The sequence below is a fragment of the Macaca fascicularis genome, chromosome 12 (genome assembly GCF_037993035.2).
Source record: "Macaca fascicularis isolate 582-1 chromosome 12, T2T-MFA8v1.1".
NCBI classification, from domain to species: Eukaryota; Metazoa; Chordata; class Mammalia; order Primates; family Cercopithecidae; genus Macaca; species Macaca fascicularis.
The window spans coordinates 21774374-21801391 of record NC_088386.1 but is presented as its reverse complement, the minus strand read 5'-3'; the positions used below and the strand labels follow the sequence as shown (position 1 = coordinate 21801391).

At 38.2% G+C, this 27018-nt stretch overlaps 1 protein-coding gene across 2 annotated transcripts in view; it reads left to right on the top strand.

The window, feature by feature from the left end:
* DARS1 (aspartyl-tRNA synthetase 1) overlaps positions 1 to 27018 on the top strand; it is an 83606-nt gene that overhangs the window by 22756 nt on the left and 33832 nt on the right. For both annotated transcript variants that reach the window (XM_005573043.4, XM_065525427.1), the window contains exons 4-5: positions 2552 to 2654; positions 21867 to 21969. In XM_005573043.4, the coding sequence (XP_005573100.3) occupies positions 2552 to 2654; positions 21867 to 21969 (206 nt within the window). The remainder of the gene's footprint in view (positions 1 to 2551; positions 2655 to 21866; positions 21970 to 27018) is intronic.

Sequence of the window (27018 nt, the reverse complement as noted above, 5' to 3'; positions counted from 1 at the left end):
TAGTCCCAACTACTCAGGAGGCTGAGACAGGAGAATTGCTTGAACCCGGGAGGTGGAGGTTGCAGTGAGCTCACGCCTGTAATCCCAGCACTTTGGGAGGCTGAGGCAGGTGGATCACCTAAGGTCAGGAGTTCAAGACCAGCTTTGTCAACATGGTGAAACCACATCTCTACTAAAAATACAAAAATTAGGCCGGGCGCGGTGGCTCACGCCTGTAATCCCTGCACTTTGGGAGGCCGAGGCGGGCGGATCACGAGGTCAGTAGATCGAGACCATCCTGGCTAACACGGTGAAACCCCGTCTCTACTAAAATACAAAAAATTAGCCGGGCGCGGTGGCGGGCGCCTGTAGTCCCAGCTACTCCGGAGGCTGAGGCAGGAGAATGGCGCGAACCCGGGAGGCGGAGCTTGCAGTGAGCCGAGATGGTGCCACTGCACTCCAGCCTGGGCGACAGAGTGAAGACTCCGCCTCAAAAAAAAAAAAAAAAAAAAAAAAATTAGCCAGGCCTGGTGGTACGTGCCTATAATCCCAGCTACTCAGGAGGCTGAGGCAGGAGAATCGCTTGAACCCGGGAGGCAGAAGTTGCAATGAGCTGAGGTTGCGTCATTGCACTCCAGCCTGGGCAACAAGAGCGAAACTCCGTCTCAAAAAAAAAAAAGTCATTAATAGTTAACATTAATTGGGCTCCATCTCAACTTTAAACATCTTATAAAATCCTCATGATTATGGGAGAAAACCCCAAGACTATTACCATCTCCATTTTCCAGATGAAGAACTGAGATATAAAGTGGTTTAATAATTTTCCCACAGGCCCCTTCATAGGAAGTGATAGGATATGATACCAGACCTTTAGATTTCAAAGCCTTTCGGTTTTTTTTCTACCAGACACTTAACACTAATTGTTACCCCCTAGTGCTGACCCGTAGTCTTTTCCTGTGCTCACCCTTTGTAAGTCCTTTAGAGTTCTCCATTCTTTCTCCAGGGTCTTTGTGTAGGCCTGAAATTCATCACTGGATGGCTTTGTGAGGCAGCTAGGTTGGTGCTGCTTCTGTCTGCACTGTTAGAGTAGCTAATACACTCTGACTAAATTGTGGCTTAGCCTAGCACTGTCGTATGCACATTATCTTCCATTTCACGGTAACGTACTTTTCTAAGTGGGGTAACGTGTGGCTGTGATTTCAATAGTAGTTCCTAGGAAAATGTTATTTTTATTCATCTGCAAGTTTCTCTGTGGTCATAACCTTTGTCCATCCAGTATTTTTTAATTCTTTTGAATTTGTTTCATTAATACAACTTTGTTTTTTAGGATTTTACTTTGTGACTGGATCATCCTCCAAAGGAAAAGGGAAAATTAAGAGTGTTTTTTAGTGGTTAAAAACCTGCCAGTCATATATGACTCCAAAGTAAATAGATTATGTCTGTGTTGATACTTTGTTTGCAACCTGTCTTTTTTAACTTGTGACTGCTATCTGATTTGCATTTCAAAATACTGTATGTTGAAAGTAGTAACTGTAAGACTGCTTGTATTTTTGCTCTCCTTTTTCTTTCTTTCTTTTTTTTTGTTAAGGCCCATTCTAAATGTAAAAGATAATGCTCAGTTTAAAAAACAAAATCTTCTCTTGATGTTTTACAAGACAATCTGATGTGAAAAGTGGTCTTGGAGAGATTAACCCCTTTTTTATGAGGAAGTAATTTCCCAGAATTTGATCAGAGACTTAAGAAGGGTCTGCTTTGGAGGAAAAGGGATGTCACAAGGAGACGTAATAAATGATATATATTATGAATAATGTTTTTCAGAAGGTTAAGAATAAGGAGTGACAGTTCTTTATAAAAGGAGGAGGAATAAAGAGGCCCAGGATATGTAAAAATAAAACTGGTTATAGGGCTTGAAGAAAATGATCTTTTATAGACAATGTAAGTTATTTGGAGTAAAAAAAAAAAATGTGAGGCTCTTATAAAATATGAAGGACTAGGAAGACGATAAAGGAAAAATGAAGAACGTAGAACATGAAAGGTACTAGCCTGTCAATTTAAATGCTGTTTAAAATGCACTTTGGTAGGAAGAAACTCTGTAGATGGACCACCCCCATAGAGTGTTTGTGTCCTTGTTTTTAAGCACTATGTTAGCACTTTCATGGTTGCAGTATTGAGACTTCCATAGTAGTACAGTGCCTTTGCATGTAGAATATACTAATTATTGAATGAATGTTGAAAGTGATCTCAAGTTGCTTGAAATTTGTTTAATCAATGCAATGACAAAATAATTTTCTTGATTTAGAAGTTTTTTTGAAATTGGTGATTTGCCTGTGTTCTTATAACAAGTTAAAAGCATTTCTTGTTACTCATCATAGGAACTTGAGTTTCTTTAAGGGTTGTTAGTTGAGTGTGAGTATTTTGGCTGTGGAAGCCGAATGGATAGGATACACATGTGTGCGTGCCTGATGAGTGTAGTACATTTTGGCCCAGTTTTAAAGTAAAGAGCATTTTCCTTCTTTGTAAAACCTGAAGTTGTGTGTCCTTAATACATTTGTGTTCTTTCTGTCTTTTTTAGGGAAACAGTGCTTCTTAGTCCTACGTCAGCAGCAGTTTAATGTCCAGGCTCTTGTGGCGGTGGGAGACCATGCAAGCAAGCAGATGGTTAAATTTGCTGCCAAGTAAGTAAGCAATTATATCCTGTTGTCAGAATAAACAATGGTGGGAACGGAGACTCCCAGGGGTTTGGACCATTTTCATACATTAACATCAATGCTTCGTTTGTTTAAAAATGTAGTTATTTAAATTGTCAGTTCAGTGTTGCTGAATACATTAAACTTACAAAAGAGAAAATATGGAGCACAGGCTTGAAATTCATTTGGAACTGCTGAAGCAGCACTCTCTACAGACAAGTCACATTTACTTTCAAGTAGAGTAACAAAAAGCCTGGCAGCCTCAACATAGCGGAGCAACTTTATTTTGTTGTGTTTGTTGAACTTCATTTCCTCCCTCCTTCCCTCCCTCCCTGCCTCCCCCAGTTTGAGATTTGCATATTGAGCAACAAGTTTTCTAACCAAAAAATAAAAGTATATAAAATAAAAGAATGTAGTTTGGCAAATGATTTCCTCCAGAAGGAAGTAAAACAAATGTGTTAAAACTTTTAGCTTTGACACCAAAAGGATTTAGGAGAAAAAAGGTAAAACTTACTTTTTCCTCCTGTAAAAGTCTGAGCTGTCTGGCCCAGAGTTCCCGTAGAAGCAGCACATTGTTTTGTTCAGCTTACAGGAGGCAGATATAGAGATAGAAGTGTGGTTGTGCGTGCAGTGGCTCTAAGGTGATGAGAGCTGTTTTACTTGGTAATGGTGATGTGGCTAATTTTGTTTCATGTTTTTTTCAATTTCATCAGAATTTTATTTCCATGATAATGATCTCAGAAAACATGGGAAAATGTATGGTCTTTATGTTTTAAGTAATAAAGTAATTTCATAGATGTAAGTGTTTTTTAACAAAGAATTCAATCAGAGTAAATGATATCTTTTTTCTACTTCTTTTTTAAATCTTTGCTCTTTAGATGCATGCTTTCTAAGATGAGTTAATACAGATGGAATTATGAATTTTAGAATTGGAAAGAAACTTAAAAATTACCTAATTCAATATCCTAATTTAGCTTTCAGCCCTCCCTGACCCTCTAGCACAATGTTACACATATAAAGGATGCTCAGCAGCTGGTTTTGATGTAGGTATTTATCAAAATCAGTTTCATTACATCATAGTAATACCTCTCAGGTTTCAGAACTTCAGTGCCATGAATTAAGTCATAGGTGAGATCAGTAGTATTTTAGTACTCCTAGTACAGTAGCCCCACCTCTCCCTATCTCCCTATCCTGCTGCCCAGAGATGACCACTATTCTTCTGCATGTGTCTTCTGGTAATTAGGTTTGCTTGTTTTGTCTCCTAGTTAGAGTGTGTGCTTGTGGGGTGCATTTGTCTTCCAGCCTTTTAAGGTTAGTGTGTATCCTGTGAAGTCAAACATAAATGAGCTTGGTCCCTAGAAATTTAATCTGCACAGAGAGCCTTCTATAAAAGAAAAAAAGATGGTCCTGGAAACTGCAGACATAGATCCTAAATTCTGTTAAATATACTGAAAAATACTGGAAAAAAGTCAACCTCAAATCAACAAACAACTTTTTTAGTTATCGTCTTTTGTATAATTATTTGGTTCTGAAAACTAATACATGAAGCTGACAGTTACATAGAGAATACATTTTTCCATTAAACTGCATTATAAGCTCAGTGTTATGTTCCTAAAGCTTCCAGTGGAAAAGCCTTTTCTAAATCCTACTTACCCATAATATTCAGTGAGAGGCATTCTACTGACAAGTGGACAGTTAATCCATGTGATGTGTTTAGAAGTAGACACATTTAAAGTACTCCACGAATAAGTTATTCTTATTATTTCAGGTCTTCTCAGAAACTCCTGGGGCTTGACTAAGTAACAGCAATTGAGTATATCAAATGTCAACCATAGCTTAATAGCTAAAAAGGCTACTTTCAAATGGTCTCCCAGACAGAACTTAGTTCACTAATGCCCTCATAAAATTAAAGAACACCTTTTTATCATTATTTCAATAAGGGCTTTCATCCAATTGGGATGATATACGGGTGATCTTTCTTTTTTTTTTTTTGAGATGGAATTTCACTCTCGTTGCCCAGGCTGGAGTGCAATGGTGTGATCTCTGCTCACCGCAACCTCCACCTTCCAGGTTCAAGCAATTCTCCTGCCCCAGCCTCCCCAGTAGCTGGGATTACAGGCATGTGCCACCACGCCCAGCTACTTTTGTATTTTTGGTAGAGATGGGTTTTCTCCATGTTGGTCAGGCTGGTCTTGAACTCCTGACCTCAGGCGATCCACCCGCCTTGGCCGCCCAAAGTGCTGGGATTACAGGCATGAGCCACCACGCCCAGCCATGGGTGATCTTTCTTTTAGACAAGGGAAGAATATAGATAATTTAGCCTAGAGTTTGTAATTCCTGAAGTGGAACTCCATAAAGATCTAGATGCAGTTCAGGCTTAACAACTAAATTGTGACTTGAATTTTTTTTTTTAAGCAAAGAACATGTAGCTATTTTTAGTCCTTTTAAAAAATGGACTTTATATAAAGTAGCAATGTGTGGGAAAAGGTTGAGCTGTTGCAAATTATAAACCTTGTCACTGGTTATATGTAAGTGAATGGAGCCAATTTTATACAATAGATTCAACATGTGGTACATAGATAACAGTTATTAAACTTTTGGCACTAGTATGTTAAGGAATCAAGCCTGAGTAATTACCAGTAGGTGAGTTAATGGCTTTTGCTATCTTGTGAAAAAGGGAAATTCTTATGGCAAAGACTCGTTGGCAAAAGATGAGTTTTTAGGTTTTGTAGTTGGTTAAGATAATTTTCTTAGGAACATGATTTTATGTTCCAGATGGGTCATTTTGTCCTTTCTGTGTGATGTAACCCGTACTTCTAAGATAGTTCAGAAATCCTGATCCTTGATAAGAGAAGTCCACTTTTAGACTTCAACAAGAACTTTTTAGAACTTTTTTTAGGGAAAAGATGTATGGAGATTTTCTTCGTCTTTTAACTTCCTTTTCCTAAAAATTGTTACTGTGTTTTTTCTAAAATGGGTATGCATTACTCCATTGTGAAAGCAAAAATTAAGATAGCTTTCATACATTTATCTTTGAGGTCACTTGTTTAGGCAGTACCGTTTGGTGAACTGATACTTATAAAAACAAAAATCTAAGGTGTAAGGTTATTATTGAATCATAAAGAGCAATAAAAAGAAATTCCTCTATTTGTTATTAACAGATTAAAAGGAGGAAATTTTATAACCCGCTGTGGTCTAACTATATTCACTGTGGTTATTATTATTGTTACTCACTAACTATATTCATTATTGTTGTACCAAACTGAAGAAACTTTAAGTTCACTTGGACTTTCTGTGTTTTGTTGTTGTTGTTTTGAGATGGAGTTTGGCTCTTGTTGCCCAGGCTGGAGTGCAGTGGCGCGGTCTCACGTCATTGCAACCTCCGTTTCCCAGGTTCAAGTGATTCTCCTGCCTCAGCCTCGTAACTGGGATTACAGGTTCCAGCCACCACACCCGGCTTATTTTTTGTGTTTTTAGTAGAGACGGGATTTCACCATGTTCGTTGGTCTCGAACTGGTCTTGAACTCCTGACCTCAGGTGGGATCCACCCGCCTCAACCTCCCAAAGTGTTGGGATTACAGGCGTGACTTTCTGTGTTTTTAAGCATGGAAGATAATTGAATTTTCTGATATGATACCAGAAGGACAGCAGTACTAAAATTTCTAAAACATTTGAGAGTAAAGTCTTATGTCTGTCTGTCCACATGAGATTTTAAAGATATTTGGCTTCAATTTTTTTGTCTCCCTTTAGTGTTCTTTGTATTTTCTGCCATGTTATTTGGTTTAGGACAAAGTAGTCCAGTCATTTATTAAACTAATATTTATTGAAGGATACATGCCCTTTTTGCTCCCTCTTTAAGTCCACACTTGCCAGAAGTTTTATTTTCAGTGCTAGTTTATCTAAAATCTGTAATGGCTTCCTACTTCCAACCATGTCCAAGATTCATTCCACCTGGTGTTTCCCTCCCTACAGTGTTATTTCCCACTGCTTCCCAGTACGCACCCTTCAGATGGGCAGACATTCCATGCCTGCAGTGACCTCTCTTCACTTCTCATTTTAAAGGCATTGGCTTTATTCATTAATCTTCATTCTTTGTCATTTAGCTTAACCCCATATCCATCAGGATCCTCATTGTTTGGTTTCTCCGTTCGTTTCTTAGGGATCCACATATGTATTCTTAGGAGACTGAGAATATATGTATTTACATGTATGTATTATATATATTTAAATTTTTAGTATATATTTTGATGATAATCTTAAAGTTATATTATTCCATATCATTTTAAAAGACAGATTTATAACTGAAAACTGCCATGTGAATCTAGTGCTCCATTAGCATTACTGTCTTATTTACAATTGCATTCATGCCAGCTGAAGCCAAATGATATTCATATTCTGTACAAATGAAGGTTTCACAGTAGTTTGAATAGAGACACATGCTGAACGAGTTGGGTTACCAGGTAGTACTTGGTAATTTGGAGGAATTCTGAACTCAGAAAAGCCTGTGCCATTCAAGGAGATATATTAAATTCTCTTTTTGTCTGTATAGGAGCAGCGGATCACTAATAGTATAACAGTTTGATGCAAGGAAAAATGTTTCTATTTCTAGTTCCAGTTAAGTTTCAGGTATTCGATAATTCATTTGATACAAATTTTAATTAATGCCACATTAACTTTCACATAAGCAAGATAGTTTTATAAAATGATTACTGATGCTTTATTTAAATTGTCATTCTTAGATTACTCTTTACAGAATTTTGGTTAATTATGAAGCTAAAATATCCTGACTCTACCTCAGAGTTAATGTTTTAGGTAACCGAACAGGTATTCTTCACATTACTAGTATTGAAGTCAGAATACAGAAACAAATTAATTATGGAACTGGCTCTGAGGCTGCAAGCTTTATTCAGTAAACCAAATGTCAGCAACTTAGTTTTAGTGAAACTAAAACTTAATATTACTTATTAATTTGAATTTTGTTTTTATTTAAACATTTATTTCTATTTTAAAGTTAAGGGCTATAAGCATAAGCATTTACACTAGTTTGGTATTTGTAGGTGTTTAAGTAACGTGACAGAACTTATTTAAGTGATTACTGGGGGTTGTTGACATTTTTTGTTCCACTAAAGAGAACCCATTTAGTAGTTTTAGAACTGCTGGTCTGTGCCTTATTGAGTAGTGCATACTTCTCACCATGCTTATTTTGGACCCAAAATTCTTGGGGTTTTAGTGAAGAAAAATTAGTTCATACAATAAGTTAACAGCTGGGCATGGTGGCTCATGCCTGTAATCCCAACACTTCGGGAGGCCAAAACGGGCAGTTCACTTGAGCCCAGAAGTTTGAGACCATCCTGGCCAATATGGCGAAACCCCATCTCTACAAAAAAAAATTTTTTTTAGTTAGTCGGCCAGATGTGGTCACTCATGCCTGGAATCCCAGCACTTTGGGAGGCCGAGGCAGGTGGATCATGAGGTCAGGAGATCAAGACCATCCTGGCTAACGTGGCGAAACCCCGTCTCTACTGAAAATACAAAAAATTAGCTGGGCATGGTGGCATGTGCCTGTAGTCCCAGCTACTCGGGAGGCTGAGGCAGCAGAATCACTTGAACCCAGGAGGCGGAGGTTGCAGTGAGCCAGGATTGCATCACTGCACTCCAGCCTAGACAACACAGCGAGATTCTGTCTCAAAAAAAAAAAAAAAAAAAAAAATTAGTAGGGCATGGCGGCATGTGCCTGTAGTCGCAGCTGCTCCAGAGGCTGAGGTGGGAGAATCACCTGAGCCCAGGAGGTCCAGGCAGTGAGCTGTGATTGTGCCACTGCAGTCCAGCTTGGGCAGCAGAGCAAGACTCTAGCTTAAAAAGTAAGTTATCATGGGCCGGGTGTGGTGGCTCACACCTGGAATCCCAGCACTTTGGAAGGCCAAGGTGGATGGATCATCTGAGGTCAGGAGTTCGAGACCAACCTGGCCAACATGATGAAACCCTATCTCTACTTAAAAATAAAAAAAGTTAGCCAGGTGTGGTGGTGGGCACCTGTAATCCCAGCTACTTGGGAGGCTGAGGCAGGAGAATTGCTGGAACCCAGGAGACGGAGGTTGCAGTGAACCGAGATCACGCTGTTGCACTCCAGACTGGGCAACAGAGTGGGACTCCGTCTCAAATAAATAAATAGATAAATAAGTTATCATGATTTAAAGAATGATTTAAATCTTTAATTTTTGCAAAGCACCCGTGGACAGATTGGTGTAATAGAGGTACAGAGAACGCAGGGATTTAGTTCCCTACTAACTGGTGACAAAGAGTCCCTCATTGACCAAACCTTCCTCAGATTCCTTTGAAAGAACTTTCTGCTCCAGTAAACCTTGACTTATTTACTTCATGTTTATGTGTGCATTGTTCAGTTTTGACAAGAATCCTACTGAGTTGCTTTAACTACAACCCCTGTCATCCTCCGTCAGTGTCTGATCACCCTCGGTAGCTAATCAGGTTCCTCCTCCTCCACCATCCCTCAGGTGATGTCTGATCACCCTCACCTGCCATCAACAAGAATCCTGTTAGGTTACTTTCGCCAGAATCCCCCTTTCCCCTGATGGCTCCTCTTAGTAATTTTCCATCCACTGACTATGTTCCCATTTTTGGCTCTAAGTTTCAACTTGCCAATGGTGTATTCAAAGTTGAGCCCAGTTCTATACTTAGATCTGTTTTCCCCTATTGCAGTAGTCTTGAATAAAATTTGTTTTTACCACTTTAAATACTGTCCATCTCTGGTTTTCCCTGACAACCATGTGACCTCATATATTGTTTACTGTTTGCTTATCTTACCTCATTCTTCAAAGCTAACACTCTTATTCAAACACTTATTTCTACTTGCCTGATAAATACACAAGTCTGAGATCTAGTGTGGTACTATACTAATTCACTATAATTGAAAGAAATGCTTGCTTGACGTATAAACAAAGCTTGTTCTTCTCTTAGAATTGAAACATATGGCTGGGCGTGGTGGCTCACACCTATAATCCCAGCACTTTGGGAGGCCAAAGCAGGCAGATCACTTGAGCCCAGAAGTTCAAGACCAGCCTAGGCAATATGGTGAAACATCATCTCTATAATAAAAGTCAAAATAATTAGCCAGGTGTGGTGGTGTGAGCCTGTGGTCCCAGCTACCTGGGAGGCGAAGGTTGCAGTGAGCGGAGATCGTGCCACAGCACTCCAGACTTTGTGACAGAGCAAGACCCTATCTAAAAAAAAAAAAAGACTTTTATTGTCAAAAGGTGGTTTTATTATTTTTTAAAGTACTTACCTAATTTATTTTTATTTTTGTTCTTTTAATGCTGTTTTAATTAGCAAATATATGGTTTCTTGTGTTTGGGCATTTTGCACTTCTTTGCCTCAGTGAATTGTACATTTAATTTATAACATTGAAGCATTTTATGTTGGTACATTATTTGAAGAACTGGTGTGTAACAACTTTATGGCATGCCTCTTTTCTAACTAATCTTTATTACATCCTTGCAAAGATTTAAAAATTACTCATTTGAATGTAGGTGGTTATGTAGATCTGTGAGTACGTTTCTCATTGAGTATATAGTAAGATTTAACACATTATTTCTGATAACCAGAAAGCTAAAAAGTTTATTGGTTTTGCTGAAAACCTTTAATAGTCAAGTTTCTGTGTTAAAAATTTTAATAGTTTTTGTTGATATAAGGATATATAAGTATGCAAATGAAAAAACTTAATGTACATAGTGTCTCTTTTACCATTATTGATTTTTTTTTTTTTTAGTGGTGGTAATAAATGGAAATAGTTTAGAAAAATATGAGCGATTATCCAGAATTAAATTTTGATCATCACCCAGCCTCTGCCAACTCCCAAGTTTATCCCTACTATTAACAATACAATCAGAATACTTCAATATATAGGATTTCTGTTATATTTTAGTTCTGTATTGTGACTATCTAATATAATACAGTGCTTCTAGGTGCTTAAATCTGTGGTACCTAGAATGACGAGAAATAAAAGGTAACACTATTATGCTGCTCATCTTCTGTCATTATCTTGGGTTTATTGATAGATTATGTGAATAACGATGGGATACTCTTCAGCGACCTCCGTAGTAGGTGTCATATATTTTTTAGATGAAAGATCATGGAAAACCCATCCCCCACCACATACAGGACTCTTATTGCATGTGAAATATTATTATTTTTAATATTTAAGAAACTTAATCTGCAGTTAAAACTCAGTATAGTAACTATCTTGCTTTATCTTGCCAACCTTTCCAGTGTCTAGCATGGATTTTTATATTTATTTGGATGCCTCTTCTCTGTTAGTCCCTGTACCAGACCCAAGGTACAGTACAATGGTCACCAGCATCTTCCCCATTTGGTGTACAGGGGAAATAACAGGTTTGCTTATAATAATAGCAGTAATAGCTGACTATTACTATATACTAAGTGTGGAGCTGCAAAGTGCCAGACTTTTTTCTCACTTGATCCGCACAGCAGCCCCATGAGGTATAAATACTGTTTTTGTCTTTTTGTTTTGGGGTGGGGAGGAGGTTGATTCTGTTCTCTCTTTTTCTTTTTCTTTTTTCTTTTTTTGTTGTTTGTTTGTTTTGTTTTCAGGTGAGGAAATCGAGGTGTGAAATATTAAGTGTTTTGACTAAGGTGTCTTAGATTCTGTACTCACTGTAGTCTTTTAATAGAACTGGGCCAGGCATGGTGACTCATGCCTGTCATCCCAGCACTTTAGGAGGCTGAGGTAGGAGGATCACTTGAGCCCAAGAGTTCAAGACCAACCTGGGCAACGTGGCAAAACGCTGTCTCTACAAAAAATAAATAAATAAATAAATAAATATTAAAAATAAAAAGTAGAACTGATTATAAAGTAATAAAAAAATTTGTTATGTTTGAGTGATAAATTCATGCTAAAAATTCCAAAGGAGGAATTTATTTTTAACCATTTGTAACACTAATGAGTTTGTCTCTTCTACTGGAAAGCAGTAGCTGCTTCTAAGGAATCCCACTATTGTTAAAAAGCATGCCCTAAGAATAAGGGGAAGAGACAGGGAGTTGGAACCTAGAGAGTTTCATGTTTTCAGTGACAGTTATTCTTCCTGAATAATCTCAATAAGAAAAATGTTGAAAGTTATAAACATGAAATCTAACACCACTAGAGGCAAATCTAATAATTAATTGCGTCTACTTTTGCTTAGGCTTTGGGCTTTTTTTCCTTATCAGCACTGCCATTAACACGACACAATACATTTTGCCCCTTTGTATCACTCTTGTGAGGAATAAGGCACAAAGTCATTCAGAAAAGCAGCTGTGTGGTGTGTGCCACTGATGTTGAAAATAAAACCACAGACTCAGAATTTAAAATAAGGATTTATCTTTTACTAAGATTGTGGATGCAGGAAAGAATTGAAAGGATTTGTCTGGATAACTAATACTGTTCCTTAACACATCAAATTGCAGGTTCTCTGTTAGACACTTGTACCAACTAAAGTCCTTTCCTAGAATTGCTCCATCAACAGCAAGGGAGAAGAGATCTTGAGACATTTAGGGATGGGTGTCCTTTTAGATTAGCTTTTTGTAAAGTGGTGCTAATGTACTGTCAGTTCTGCTGTGTGACATATGCATTCCTAAAAATTACTGTCCTATGCAAAATTGTGCAGTAAAAACCACGGTGTTTATGGAGAAAATGGGGTTAATGGCATAACACTCAAAAACTTGATGTGGAGAAAGGGAACCCCTCATACACTATTGGTGGGAATGTAAATTACTATAGCCTCTATGGAAAACGGTATGGCGGCTCATCAGAAATTAAAAATAGAACTACCATATGATCCAGTAATCCCATTATGGAGTAATTATCCAAAGGAAATGAAATGATTATGTCAAAGAGAGATACATATTTGCACTCCAATATTTATTGCAGCACCATTCACCATAGCCAAGATAAGGATTCAACCTAAGTTTCCTTCAACAGATGAATGGATAAAGTGTGGGATATATACACACTGGAATACTATTCAGCCATAAAAAATGAAATCTTGTCGTTTGTGGCAACATAGATGAACCTGCAGAGCATTGTGTTAAGTGGAATAAGCTGGACGTGGAAAGAGAAATACTACATGATCTCATGTGCTAAAGATGTTGATCACATAGATGTAGAGAGCATAGTTGGTGTGGGGGAGGGAGACAAGGGAGAGTTGGTCAGTCCGTTCAAAATTACAGATAGATAGGAAGAAGAGTAAGTTCTGGTGTTCTCTTGCACAGTAGGGTAACTATGGTTAACAATGTTGAATATTTCAAAACAGCTAGAAGAGAGGTTTTGGAAAGTTCTCACCGCAAGGAAGTGATAAGTGTTTGAAGTGACAGATATGCCAAATGCCCTGATTTGATTTTTACACAATGTATACCTCTATGGAGACATCACACTGTACCTCATAAATATGTACAATTGTGTGTCAATTAAAAAAAAACTTCATTAATGGCACACTTTTTGAAAAGACAAGAACCTAAGGGTTTTTTTGGTTGTTGTTTGTTTGTTTTTTGTTTTTTGTTTTTGTTTTTGTATTTTTTTTTTTTTGAGACAGAGTCTCACTCTTGTCGCCCAGGCTGGAGTGCTGTGGCGCAATCTCAGCTCACTGCAACCTCCGCCTCCTGGGTTCAACGATTCTCCTGCCTCAGCCTCCTGAGTAGCTGAGTAAATTACAGGCGCCCACCACCATGCCCAGCTACTTTTTGTATTTTTAGTAGAGACAGGGTTTCACCATGTTGGCCAGCCTGGTCTTGAACTCCTGACCTCAGGTGGTCCACCCACCTCAGCCTCCCAAAGTGCTGGGTCTAGAGGCGTGAGCCACCACGCCTGGCCAGTAACCTAACTTCTTAAAGCTAACAGTTTTATACTCATTGAATGGTTAAGAAATACGTAAATACTACAATATATATAGCATTTTACCTTGAAAAAAATGTGCAGTTTGCTTGTGGAAGTGGGTGTCAAAAGAAAGGCAGTTTGTACGTTATTGTGAAGTGATGGAAGGAACAGTGTCTGAAATCAAAGGGAGAGTTGTAACACCAGATGTGGAGGGGCATGGCTCATAACATGAATTACAGGTAGATGTTTAAGGTGTGTGCATTTTGTATATTCCTGCATGGCCGAGTGCACCCAAGTATTGTTTTCTGTATTGACCGAGTGTTCTCACTGATGAAATCTGGCATAGGCAAAAGCAAAATTCTCATACTCAAATTGTTCCCTAATGTGTCAGTGGTGTTGAAACAAATTCACATTTTCAAAACAAGCTTTATAGCAAAACTGTACTCTTGAAAGTGACAGCAGGGTTTGCTAGTGAGTGGATAAAACATGAATCTTATCTGTTTGCTTCTTACTTAATGTGTGGGAGTAAGGAAAATAATGAATTAGAAAATGACTGGTTTGAGAAACTAGGTGGAAATGACACCTTTAATCTGGAATAAATTGCCAACATGGACTGAGAGTACACATGACCCACTCTTTGGAGCTGGGATGAACTCCTCTTCCCATATAGCACTTGGCCGAATAAAGAGTGGACACCGAAGAGGAGTGAAGCTAGCTCCTTTAGCAAAGAAGAAAGGAAGTCCATTGAGTAGGCAGCCAGTGGTGTCTCCTAAGGTTAACTATATTGAGTTAACTGAAGAGAAGTTCCAGGCTTTTGAGTTTATAAAAAGCCCAATAGGTTGTTTTACCCCATAATCCTCTGATTATAATTTCCACCAATCTGCCTCCCCCAGGCCACCTCATTTTCTGTTGGACCTCATCAAGACTTCTAGTCTTTTTATCCATCTCCACATTCTCTCCCAGTCTTTTCAGCCTCCTCCTTATCTCACGTGGCCCCATGCTCCATTCCTGAAACTACTCTCTGCACCTTTATCCACTATTTTCCGCCTCTTTGTTTCTCTTGCCCCACAAACACCCTACAAACTACCCTGTCCCAAAGACTCCTGATTCCGTCATCTAACACCAGGCCGGAGTATCCTCTGTGTTCATGGCATGACAACTGATTCCTATTCCTCATCTGGGCCCACTTGTGTATATTCTACTTTATAATGAAAATAGCGGTTTATGGGCTGTGCCTGTTATTTTCATTGTTTCACTGACCTCTTCAGGATCTCATTCCTCTTTATCTCTCAGTCTCTAAATATAATTGGAAAGGCAAAATTTGGAAAGTAGTGTGAGTTCCATTGCTTAGTATTCTACCACCCTTCTGTTATTATTAAAAACAGCATATCACCAACATCTAAACCAATTCTATTGGATTCTGTTGCTTAAATAAAACAAAAATCTTTACTTAGAAACTTGAGGATCAATGAAGCATGAGATAATTCAAAAGAATATTTAGTTAGTAACACATTCTCTTTGGGAAGCTAGCAGCTCAGTTAGTGGACCAGCTAACCATTCTGCCAGAATCTGGTTTGGAAAATAGTATGGATAGAAATATGTCTGTGGGGGAAAGGTCATTTTTAATCTCCGTTTAATTTTCATTCTGTCTTAGATCAGTTGTTGTACATAAAATGCTTGGAGTTATCTTTAGGGCTAGAGGAGTGCCTAAGGACTATTTGTTTATTTTCAGGATGTTTCGTTTCCATTTTGAATGTTACTGCCCAAAGAAACGGGACATTTAAAGCATGTGAACTCATACACAACAAAGTGGGAGAAATAATGGTATTTATATGTTAATTCCATGAAGCCCTATATTTAACGCTATTCCCTCTGGCCATATACCAGGTGGAAAAAAGCAAGGACTCTACTATTAAAAATATCAAATCAGATAGTTCCAGCTGGGGTTTCTTAATCATTTAAAAGGCAAAATATGAGGTCACTTTTAATATCTTAAGTAGATAACGATCTTAGCACTTACTTTAGATATTAAATCTGAAGTGCTTGTCTTTTGCTTTACTGGCTAGACAATACTGCTAGCAGTTTCTAGCATTGGAGTATTTTCCTTAAAAGAAACATTGGAATTTAATACAGAGCCAACTATTTTGCCTCAAATTGTCTGTCTTAGGAATATCCAATTCATCAATAGAGTAATCTAAAAAGTTGACTCACTAATTGGATTTAAGTGCCACAGGACTCTTCACACATTATTTTAATCAATTTGTTGGAAAGATCAATTTTCTCATGGCTGAATGCATATAAAAATGAAGCGACTGAATGAGTTGCATGGGAAGGTTGGCACATCTAATTCCCTAGAGGTTTTAGGAACAGGTTCTTAATTATATATCTGAAATGGTTTGAGGTTTTTAAATGAAATTTGTGTAGAAGCAGAAAGATGCAGTACATATCTATCCAGGCCTGTGTTTCTGGATCCCCATCTTATCTAATGTTTAATAGTTGATCCTGGAGTTGATATATTGTCCCTTTTTTCTTTAAAAAATTTTTTTTTATGTGTGCCATTTTAAAGTAATTAACAGAGTAGTTTTTGTTAGTTTTGATTAAGTGTTGTAAAGCCAGTTTTTTTTAAAGGAAGTCCTGGAGGCCTTTTTGTATTGACTCTTACAGAGGACAGTGAGTGTGAACACAGGTTTTTAAAGTTTAATGTTACAGTGCCTGCTATAAAGGACTACAATTAATGTGAAAAGTAGTTTTAAAGTTATAATTTATATATCGCTGTTTGTGCTTATATAATACTTCCCACTCTCCCCAAACATAGAGGTATTTTGATTATGAAAATGAGCCTTTTTTAGTACCATTATGTGTGTACATACATATTTTATTTTATTTTTCTTCATATTAGTCATTGTGGTTAAGTGATTTATTGGTAGCTGATGAGTCACAAGTATGTTTCTCATTCTCTAATGAGTCACCTAGCTACATACAAGTTTGTTTATTTTCTTTCCTTTCTAGATCTTTCACCTAAAATAGGTGTTCTACTAGTTGGTAGGTTAAATTTTCAGTTTGCTACATTAACGATTTGTTTGTTTTGAGACGGAGTCTCCTTCTGTCGCCCAGGCTGGAATGCAGTGGCGCAGTCTTGACTCACCGCAGCCTCTGCCTCCCGGGTTCAAGCGATTCTCTGCCTCAGCCTCCCGAGTAGCTGGGACTACAGGCGCACGCTACCATGCCCAGCTAAATTTTTTTGGTGTACTTTTAGTGGAGACGGGGTTTCACCATGTTGGCCAGGCTGCTCTCAAACTCCTGATCTCAAATGATCCACCCACACTGGCCTCCCAAAGTGCTGGGATTACAGGCATAAACCACTGCACCCAGCCTACATTAACTATTAGATCTGGAAAATACCAAAATAATACTCAGAAGAAGTCTCATTGATTTTTACAAACTTGTATTTAGCACGTGCTCTGGTTCATTTACTCTGCTGGGCTTGAGTATGCAAAGATTTATGTGTGCCATGTATATCTTAGGAGAAGCTTAATTTTGGGAGAGGGAAAGGGAGATGAACAACTGCATGCAGAGGCAGGGTACAGGTGCTATAGTAGGAGTGTATATTGTCTATAGTTGAGGCCCAAAGAGAGGTGGGCATGTGGATACCCCTTCAGCATCCGTGTGGATACGTTGGTGAATGGAGGCGAAGCCATTATACTGTTGTGTATTGCAACTCCTTGAACAGTTGCACCTACATTTTATACCTCTTTGTTGGAACAGGGTATTTATCTGTTAGAGGAAAAACAGCTTCTATTTTCAGTCCTGTCCACTGCAACATCTGTATTGGGAATTTGGATAATGCTAAAGATGTGCTAAGGAAAAAACAGGTCTAAAATCTGCTGTCAGAAATTTTCAGATCATTTGTGGGATTCATTCTCCTGGGCTAAATATAACTTTGTATAAAACAAAACTATTACTAAAGGGCCTATTATTTTCCGTTTGTTTTTTTTTTTTCCCACAGAAACTATAAAGCAATCTAGCAGCTCATGAGCTTCTAAGAATGAAAATGTATTATTTCAGAGTGAGCCAATGATGCATTCTGAGATATTTAAATTTAGTTCTAATTTGTCAGTCTGTAACAGAACTGTCCAGGGCAGTAATCATTAAATGATATTAGCTATGTGATGGTAGTCTGATTACTTAACCTTTTAGAGTCTCAGTTTTCTCATCTGTAAAATGTTGATAATACCTACTGTGTAAGCCTTTGTGAAGCTCAAATGAGATAGTGTGTACGTAAAGCACTTCACACAGAACCTGGAACATAAAAGGGAATTGCTAAAGAGATAATAGAAATAATACTTTAGGGATTTAGTTGTGAAATCTCTTTTCTCTTTTTCCTTTCTTTCTTTCTTTTTTTTTTTTTTTTTTTCTGAGATGGAGTCTTGCTCTGTCACCCAGGCTGGAGTGCAGTGGCACAATCTCTGCTCACTGCAACCTCTGCCTCCTGGGTTCAAGCAGTTCTTCTGCCTCAGGCTTCCAAGTAGCTGGGGCTACAGGGCCGCTCCCCAACGCCCGGCTAATTTTTTGTATTTTTAGTAGGGACGGGGTTTCACCATGTTGGCCAGGCTGGTCTTAAACTCCTGACCTCAGGTGAAACACCTGCCTTGACCTCCCAAAAGTGCTGGCCTAAAAATCACTATGCTTGGCCTAAAATCACTTTCATTTGAGCTATAAAATAAAAGTGTGTTTGCCAGGCATGGTGGCTCACGCCTATAATCCCACCACTTTGGGAAGCCGAGGCAGATGAATCACTTGATCCCAGGAGTTCGAGACCAGCCTGGGCAACATGATGAAACCCTGTCTCTATATAAAATGCAGAAATTAGCTGGGCGTGGTGCGCCTGCCTGTAATCCCAGCTACTCAGAAGGCTGAGGTGGGAGGGTCACTTGAACCTAGGAGACGAGTTTGCAGTGAGTTGATCCCAGTGATTCTTCTCTGTACTCACAAGAGGACTTGTAGAGTCAAAACCTGACACTGGGACCCAGCAGCAAGAGATAAACTGCTTTTTCTCCAGATTTATGTCTCCATCATTTATTTGCAAGATGGTGACCTCTTTGACTGGAGCTGTGTGCTGTTAAATATTTTTTCACCTGTCTCCTGTACAGAAATTATACCTTCACCATTGATTTTCAGGTCATCTGCAGTAACCATTTCTCAGGGTTTATGATTCTTGTTCTCTACCCCAGTGCTCTCCAAAGTGTGATTTGCTCAAGATTACCCATTGAGGGAAAGAAAATAATTAAACTAACTTTCTTCTTTCCGCCTACCCTGTCTTCCCTGCTTTTTTCTTTTATCTAAAAGAATGAGAATGAGTTTGAGTTTTTCCAATAGTTAATTTATACATAAACACTGGACCCATCACTTGCATTGCTCCTCAGAAGGTCACTTATCACCTATAGCGTGTGAGGTTTCTGAAGAAAGATTGTGGGATTCCAATAATGAAAAGAAGCTAGCAGTGGTACCCTCACTCTTCTCTCTCCTCCCCTCTTTCTTCCCCTCCCCTCCTTTCCTCTCCTGTAGATATTATGCCATCTTCATATACAATGTCAGTTAAAATCATATAATTAGACTGTTTCTACAATCAGTAGAATTTTATTCTTCTACTGGCAGTAATGTACTCAAGTATTCCTGTCTCTCTTGTTTTGACTCAATTTTATATGTATACATAAAACCCTCCAATAGTCTGACCCTTTTTCACAAATGGAACCTTTTTTATTTTAATGCTTTTTCTTCTGAATTCACTCATGTCTACAGTAAGATAGAAATAGATGTAGATACAGATGTAGCTGTATAGAGATAATAGAGCTAAATTGTCCAAAATCATGGAATGGTTTTACTAATGTTTAAATAGGTTATGATTTTTAACAGCTGCATATAGAAATGCTGAGATTGGAAGGGTTAAAAAAATTAACTGTTCCCTATGTCTGATTAATCCTGCCTTCTTTCCCATTGATTCAGTAGAGCAATTTGTAATTGCAGAAATTTATAATAACTTTGGCCCTAGCTTACGAAATAGTTTGTGGTTTCAGAAGTTATTTTGTAAGTTGTTTAGGACTGGAAACAATGTTCTAAACGGTAGTTGTTTTCTAGACTAGCTGATCTAATATTTTAGCACTCAGTACTACTGAATTAAAGTACTAAAAGTAGATAGTTCCAGGTTTCAGGTCCTGAGTTAAAAGAGTCATCTGGTACTTTCGAATGAGAAAGAAGAGGAAATTTTTGTTTGCTTTAATTGGACTTACAGCCAGCCCTGGGCAGAGTATCTTTGACTACATTCCACCTTCTTTCTAGAAGGATACTAGCATGACTCTCAATCCTTAAAAGTAGATGTGTTTGGGCCAGGTGCGATGGCTCACACCTGTAATGCCAGCACTTTGGGAGGCCGAGATGGGTGGATCACCTGAGGTCAGGAGTTCGAGACCACCCTGGCCAACATGGTGAAACCCTGTCTCTGCTAAAAGTTTAAAAATTAGCCAGGCATGGTGGCACATGCCTGTAATCCCAGCTACTCAGGAGGCTAAGAGAGGAGAATCACTTGAATCCGGGAGGCGGAGCTGAGATAGGGCCACTGCATTCCAGCCTGGGTGACAGAGATGAGACTGTCTCAAAAAAAAAAAAAGTAGATGTGTTTGACTTGAGTTGCTTGAAGAAGGTTGTCTGACAATGGGAGGTCCAGAGGGCCAGCAATGCCTTCTAATAGGAGTCAAAGGAGGTGAGATGAGGGGACCAAGGGGTTAGGGATATAGAAGAAAGGTAGCAGAGTGTACCTCTACTTGGGACGGGTCAAGTTGCTTGATGAAGCAGTACATTGATTGGTACAAAGGAGAAAACCTTCCTTGTAAAGTACATGTGAGATAAGCAATAGAATTCTCACCACGCCTGAATATACACTCAGTTATCACATTTACTGGTAGGTGGCAGTCACATTGAAGGTAGATTCATTCAGTGACACTAGATTGCAAGTATTAGAAAGCCCTTATAACAGTCCACTGGAACCTCTTGATACCTTCAAGCCTTAGAAGAGCCTTACCTTAGTTCATCAACTACTTCATTTGCCATAATAAATTCTGAGTTTCTTCAGTAGTCAAGATTTTAGCTAGGTATTAGGTGATAGCCCCAGTGCAGGAGACTTAACGAGAGTGCAAGAGATATGCATGCTGTTGATTTTTTTTTTTTTTAAGTTAGTTGGTAACAGACATACAGATTTCTAGGCATTGTAACCAAGTGAAATAAACAATTTTCTTTCTTAACTACTCTTTACCTATTATCCTCATTTTGATCCTTTTTCATCGAAATGGATTCTGGTGTTCTCTTGTGTAAGGTAAGTACTGTCCAGTTTCTAGAATGTCTAATTGCACCACAACTACTAAAGACCCAAATCCTCATCAGAATGAATAGAATTTTTCCATGAAAATTAAATTTTATCCTTTTCATCAACTATATTGTGATAAACTTTGTCAGTGCAATAATATACACAAAAGTAAAACTGGTACATTTTGTATGGGAATCGCCATTTTGGATTATACATTTTCTTCCTCAGTTATGTACTAGTGATTAAAAAATAATCATTGTGTTTAATAAGCTACTTTATAAATTTTGTATTTTAGAATTTGAGTGTCTGGTGTTCAGAATTCAAGTTGTTATAAAAATGAGCTACCCAGGAGATGCATTTATTTTACGCTCATCATATATTAAACTTCATGTAGGCATCCTTTTAAATGGGAGTACACAATCCAATAGTCATAAATCCGATGACAGAGCATACTCAGAAACTAAAGATAGTGAGAATTTAATTGCAAAACAGTACCCTAATGTCCTCTTACTACTTTAAAATCTTTTCAGTTGACCTTCTTCTATTATTTAATTCCATCACATACCAGTAATTTCATTTATTGAAGCCAGTATTTCTCATTATAGGAAATGCTGATCTTAGTGAATCTCAACAATAGGGAGGGAAATGTTCTTTAATAAATAATTAAAAGACTTTTTACTACTTTTCCCAATTCAGTACTGGTTTTATTACCTTTTATGTCCAGAGTATTTTATAAGTGGTAACTAAATTATGGCATCTAAAAAATCATCTCTTCAAGGAATCTCACAAAGTATGCTACATAATAGCTTATTCTAAGTAGGTTAAATAGACTGGCTTTGTCTCAAGTGGCTTACTATATTAAAGAAGAGTTTTAACATATTCAGCTTTACTGCTGAAACACCAAATGAGTTCTGACACCTCTGATGAGATGATTAAAGTTGGGAATTTTTTCTCTTGACAGCATCAACAAAGAGAGCATTGTGGATGTAGAAGGTGTTGTGAGAAAAGTGAATCAGAAAATTGGAAGCTGTACACAGCAAGATGTTGAGTTACATGTTCAGAAGGTAACTTTTTTCAAAACATAAAATCACATATAGAAATAGATTTGGGTTCTAATGGTTTTTCATGTCCAATTTATATGTTCTTACTAATTAAAATTAATGTAAAATACTGAGGTTTATAAATTAGTTACTGAATCAATTGGCTTTTATTATATAACAAATCACCCCAGTACTTAGTGACTTAAAACAACAAACATTTATTTGCTGACAATTCTGTGATGCACCCAACTGAGATAGCTCATCTGCTCCATGTGACATTGGCTGGGCTGACTGATAAGTCTGGCGCATCTCTTTCTGTGACCTCCCCTCATCCAGCAGGCTAGCCCAGATATGTTGATATTCAGGTACCAGGAAGGTTCCCAAAGGCAAGAGAGCGAAACCCTAAGAACAGACACTTTTCAAGCTTCTACTTGTGTCACATCTGCTAAATATTCCACTGGTCAAAGTCACACAGCAAAACTTAGATTTAAGGGATAGAGAAATAGATTCTAGCCCTTGATGGGAGGAAAAGCAATATGATTGCAAGGGAATATACATGCAGGAGCAAGAGGAAGTATTGCAGCCATTTTTACAAACAGTCTACCACAGCCACATAGGGAAAAATATAAAACACATCTGAAAAACTACTTACCAGTATAAGTGAATAACAATGGACCTATCTTGCTGTAAGTTTTCTGATGATGTACTTTTATTTATTTATTTGGTTTCCATTTTTTCTTTTTTCTTTTTTTTTTTTTAATTACACTTTAAGTTTTAGGATACATGTGCACAACGTGTAGGTTTGTTACACATATATACATGTGCCATGTTGGTGTGCTGCAGCCATTAACTCGTCATTTACATTAGGTATTTCTCCTACTGCTATCCCTCCCCCCTCCCCTGAGCCCATGACAGGCCCTGGTGTGAGATGTTTCCCACCCTGTGTCCAAGTGTTCTCATTGTTCAGTTCCCACCTACGAGTGAGAACATACAATGTTTGGTTTTCTGTCCTTGCGATAGTTTGCTGAGAATGATTGGTTTCCAGCTTCATACGTGTCCCTACAAAGGACATGAACTCATCCTTTTTTATGGCTGCATAGTATTCCATGGTGTATGTGTGCCACATTTTATTAATCCAGTCTATCATTGGTAGACATTTGGGTTGGTTCCAAGTCTTTGCTATTGTGAATAGTGCTGCAGTAAACATACGTGTGCATGTGTGTTTATAGCAGCATGATTTATAATCCTTTGTGCATATACCCAGTAATGGGATGGCTGGATCAAATGGTATTTCTAGGTCTAGATCCTTGAGGAATCGCCACACTGTCTTCCACAATGGTTGAACTAGTTTACAGTCCCACCAACAGTAGAAAAGTGTTCATATTTCTTCTCCACATCCTCTCCAGCACTTGTTGTTTCCTGAATTTTTAATGATCGCCATTCTAACTGGTGTGAGATGGTATCTCATTGTGGTTTTGATTTGTACTTCTTTGATGGCCAGTGATGATGAGCATTTTTTCATATGTATGTTGGCTGCATAAATGTTTTCTTTTGAGAAGTGTCTGTTCATATCCTTCACCCACTTTTTGATGGGGTGGTTTAATTTTTTCTTGTAAATTTGTTTAAGTTCTTTGTACATTCTGGTATTAGCCCTTTGTCAGATGGGTAGATTGTAAAAATTTTCTCCCATTCTGTAGGTTGCCTGTTCACTCTGATGGTGGTTTCTTTCACTGTGCAGAAGGTCTTTAGTTTAATTAGATCCCATTTGTGAATTTTGGTTTTTGTTGCCATTGCTTTTGGTGTTTTAGTCATGAAGTCCTTACCCATGCCTATGTCCTGAATGGCATTGCCTAGGTTTTCTTCTAGGGTTTTTATGGTTTTAGGTCTAACATTTAAGTCTTTAATCCATCTTGAATTAATTTTTGTATAAGGTGTAAGGAAGGAATCCAGTTTCAGCTTTCTACATATGTCTAGCCAGTTTTCCCAGCACCATTTATTAAATAGGGAATCCTTTCCCCATTTCTTGTTTTTGTCGGATTTGTCAAAGATCAGATGGTTGTAGATGTGTGGTATTATTTCTGAGGGCTCTGTTCTGTTCCATTGGTCTATACATCTGTTTTGGTACCAGTACCATGCTGTTTTGGTTACTGTAGCCTTGTAGTATAGTTTGAAGTCAGGTAGCATGATGCCTCCAGCTTTATTCTTTTGTCTTAGGATTGTCTTGGCAATATGGGCTCTGTTTTGGTTCCATATGGACTTTAAAGTAGTTTTTTTCCAATTCTGTGAAGAAAGTCATTGGTAGCTTGATGGGGATGGCATTGAATCTATAAATTACCTTGGGCAGTATGGCCATTTTCACGATATTGATTCTTCCTATCCATGAGCATGGAATGTTCTTCCATTTGCTTGGGTCCTCTTTTATTTCGTTGAGCAGTGGTTTGCAGTTCTCCTTGAAGAGGTCCTTCACATCCCTTGTAAGTTGGATTCCTAGGTATTTTATTCTCTTTGAAGCAATTGTGAATGGCAGTTCACTCATGATTTGGCTCTCTGTCTATTATTGGTGTATAGGAATGCTTGTGATTTTTGCACATTGATTTTGTATCCTGAGACTTTGCTGAAGTTGCTTATCAGCTTAAGGAGATTTTGGGCTGAGACAATGGGGTTTTCTAAATATACAATCATGTCACCTGCAAACAGGGACAATTTGACTTCCTCTTTTCCTGGTTGAATACCCTTTATTTCTTTCTCCTGCCTGATTGCCCAGGCCAGAACTTCCAACAGTATGTTGAATAGGAATGGTGAGACAGGGCATCCTTGTCTTGTGCCAGTTTTCAAAGGGAATGCTTCTAGTTTTTGCCCATTCAGTATGATATTGGCTGTGAGTATGTCATAAATAGCTCTTATTATTTTGAGATACGTCTCATCTATACCTGGTTTATTTAGAGTTTTTAGCATGAAGCGCTGCTGAATTTTGTTAAAGACCTTTTCTGCATGTTGTGGTTTTTGTCTTTGGTTCTGTTTATGTGATGGATTACGTTTATTGATTTGCGTATGTTGAACCAGCCTTGCATTCCAGAGATGAAGTCAACTTGATTGTGGTGGATAAGCTTTTTGATGTGCTGCTGGAATCAGTTTGCCAGTATTTTATTGAGGATTTTTGCATCGATGTTCATCAGGGACATTGGTCTAAAATTCTCTTTTTTTGTTGTTGTGTCTCTGCCAGGCTTTGGTATCAGGATGATGTTGGCCTCAAAATGAGTTAGGGAGAATTCCTTCTTTTTCTGTTGACTGGAATAGTTTCAGAAGGAATGGTAACAGCTCCTCTTTGTACCTCTGGTAGAACTCAGTTGTGAATCCGTCTGGTCCTGGACTTTTTTTGGTTGGTAGGCTGTTAATTATTGCCTCAATTTCAGAGCCTGTTATTGGTCAATTCTGGGATTCAACTTCTTCCTGGTTTAGTCTTAGGAGTGTGCATGTTCCAGGAATTTATCCATTTCTTCTAGATTTTCTAGTTTATTTGCATAGATGTGTTTATAGTATGCTCTGATGGTAGTTTGTATTTCTGTGGGATCAGTGGTGATATCCCCTTGATCATTTTTTATTGCGTCTATTTGATTCTTCTCTCTTCTTTATTAGTCTTGTTAGCGGTCTATCAATTTTGTTTATCTTTTCAAAAAACCAGCTCCTGGATTCATTGATTTTTTTTTTTTTTTTTTAAGTTTTTTCGTATCTCAATGTCCTTCAGTTCTCCTCTGATCTTAGTTATTTCTTGCCTTCTGCTAGCTTTTGAATGTGTTTGCTCTTGCTTCTCTAGTTCCTTTAATTGTGATGTTAGGGTGTCAATTTTAGATCTTTCCTGCTTTCTTTTGTGGGCATTTAGTGCAATAAATTTCCCTCTACATACTGCTTTAAATGTGTCCCAGAAATTCTGGTATGTTGTGTCTTTGTTCTCATTGGTTTCAAATAACATCTTTATTTCTGCCTTCATTTCATTATTTACCCAGTAGTCATTCAGGAGCAGGTTGTTCAGTTTCCATGTAGTTGTGCAGTTTTGAGTGAATTTCTTAATCCTGAGTTCTAGTTTGATTGCACTGTGGTCTGAGAGACAGTTTGTTATACTTTCTGTTCTTTTACATTTGCTGAGGAATGCTTTACTTCCAACTATGTGGTCAATTTTGGAATAAGTGCGATGTGGTGCTAAGAAGAATGTATATTCTGTTGATTTGTGGTGGAGAGTTCTGTAGATGTCTATTAGGTCCACTTGGCACAGAGCTGAGTTCAATTCCTGGATATCCTTGTTAACTTTCTGTCTCATTGATCTGTCTAATGTTGATAGTGGGGTGTTAAAGTCTCCCATTATTATTGTGTGGGAGTCTAAGTCTCTTTGTAAGTCTCTAAGGACTTGCTTTATGAATCTGGGTGCTCCTGTATTGGGTGCATATATATTTAAGATAGTTAGCTCTTCTTGTTGAACTGATCCCTTTACCATTATGTAATAGCCTTCTTTGTCTCTTTTGATCTTTGTTGGTTTAAAGTCTGTTTTATCGGGCCTGGCGCAGTGGCTCACGCCTGTAATCCCAGCACTTTGGGAGGCTGAGGCGAGTGGATCACGAGGTCAGGAGATCGAGACCATCCTGGCAAACACAGTGAAACCCCGTCTCTACTAAAAAAAAAAATACAAAAAATTAGCCAGGCGTGGTGGCGGGCACCTGTAGTCCCAGCTACTTGGGAGGCTGAGGCAGGAGAATGGCGTGAACCCCAGAGACTGAGCTTACCGTGAGCCGAGGTTGTGCCACTGCACTCCACTCTGGGCGACAGAGCTAGACTCTGGCTCACAATCAATCAATCAATCAATAAAATAAAATAAAGTCTGTTTTATCAGATACTAGGATTGCAACCCCTACTTTTTTTTGTTTTCCATTTGCTTGGTAGATCTTCCTCCATCCCTTTATTTTGAGCCTGTGCGCATCACTGCACGTGAGATGGGTCTCCTGAATATAGCACACTGATGAGTCTTGACTCTTTATCCAGTTTGCCAGTCTGTGTCTTTGAATTGGAGCAATTAGCCCATTT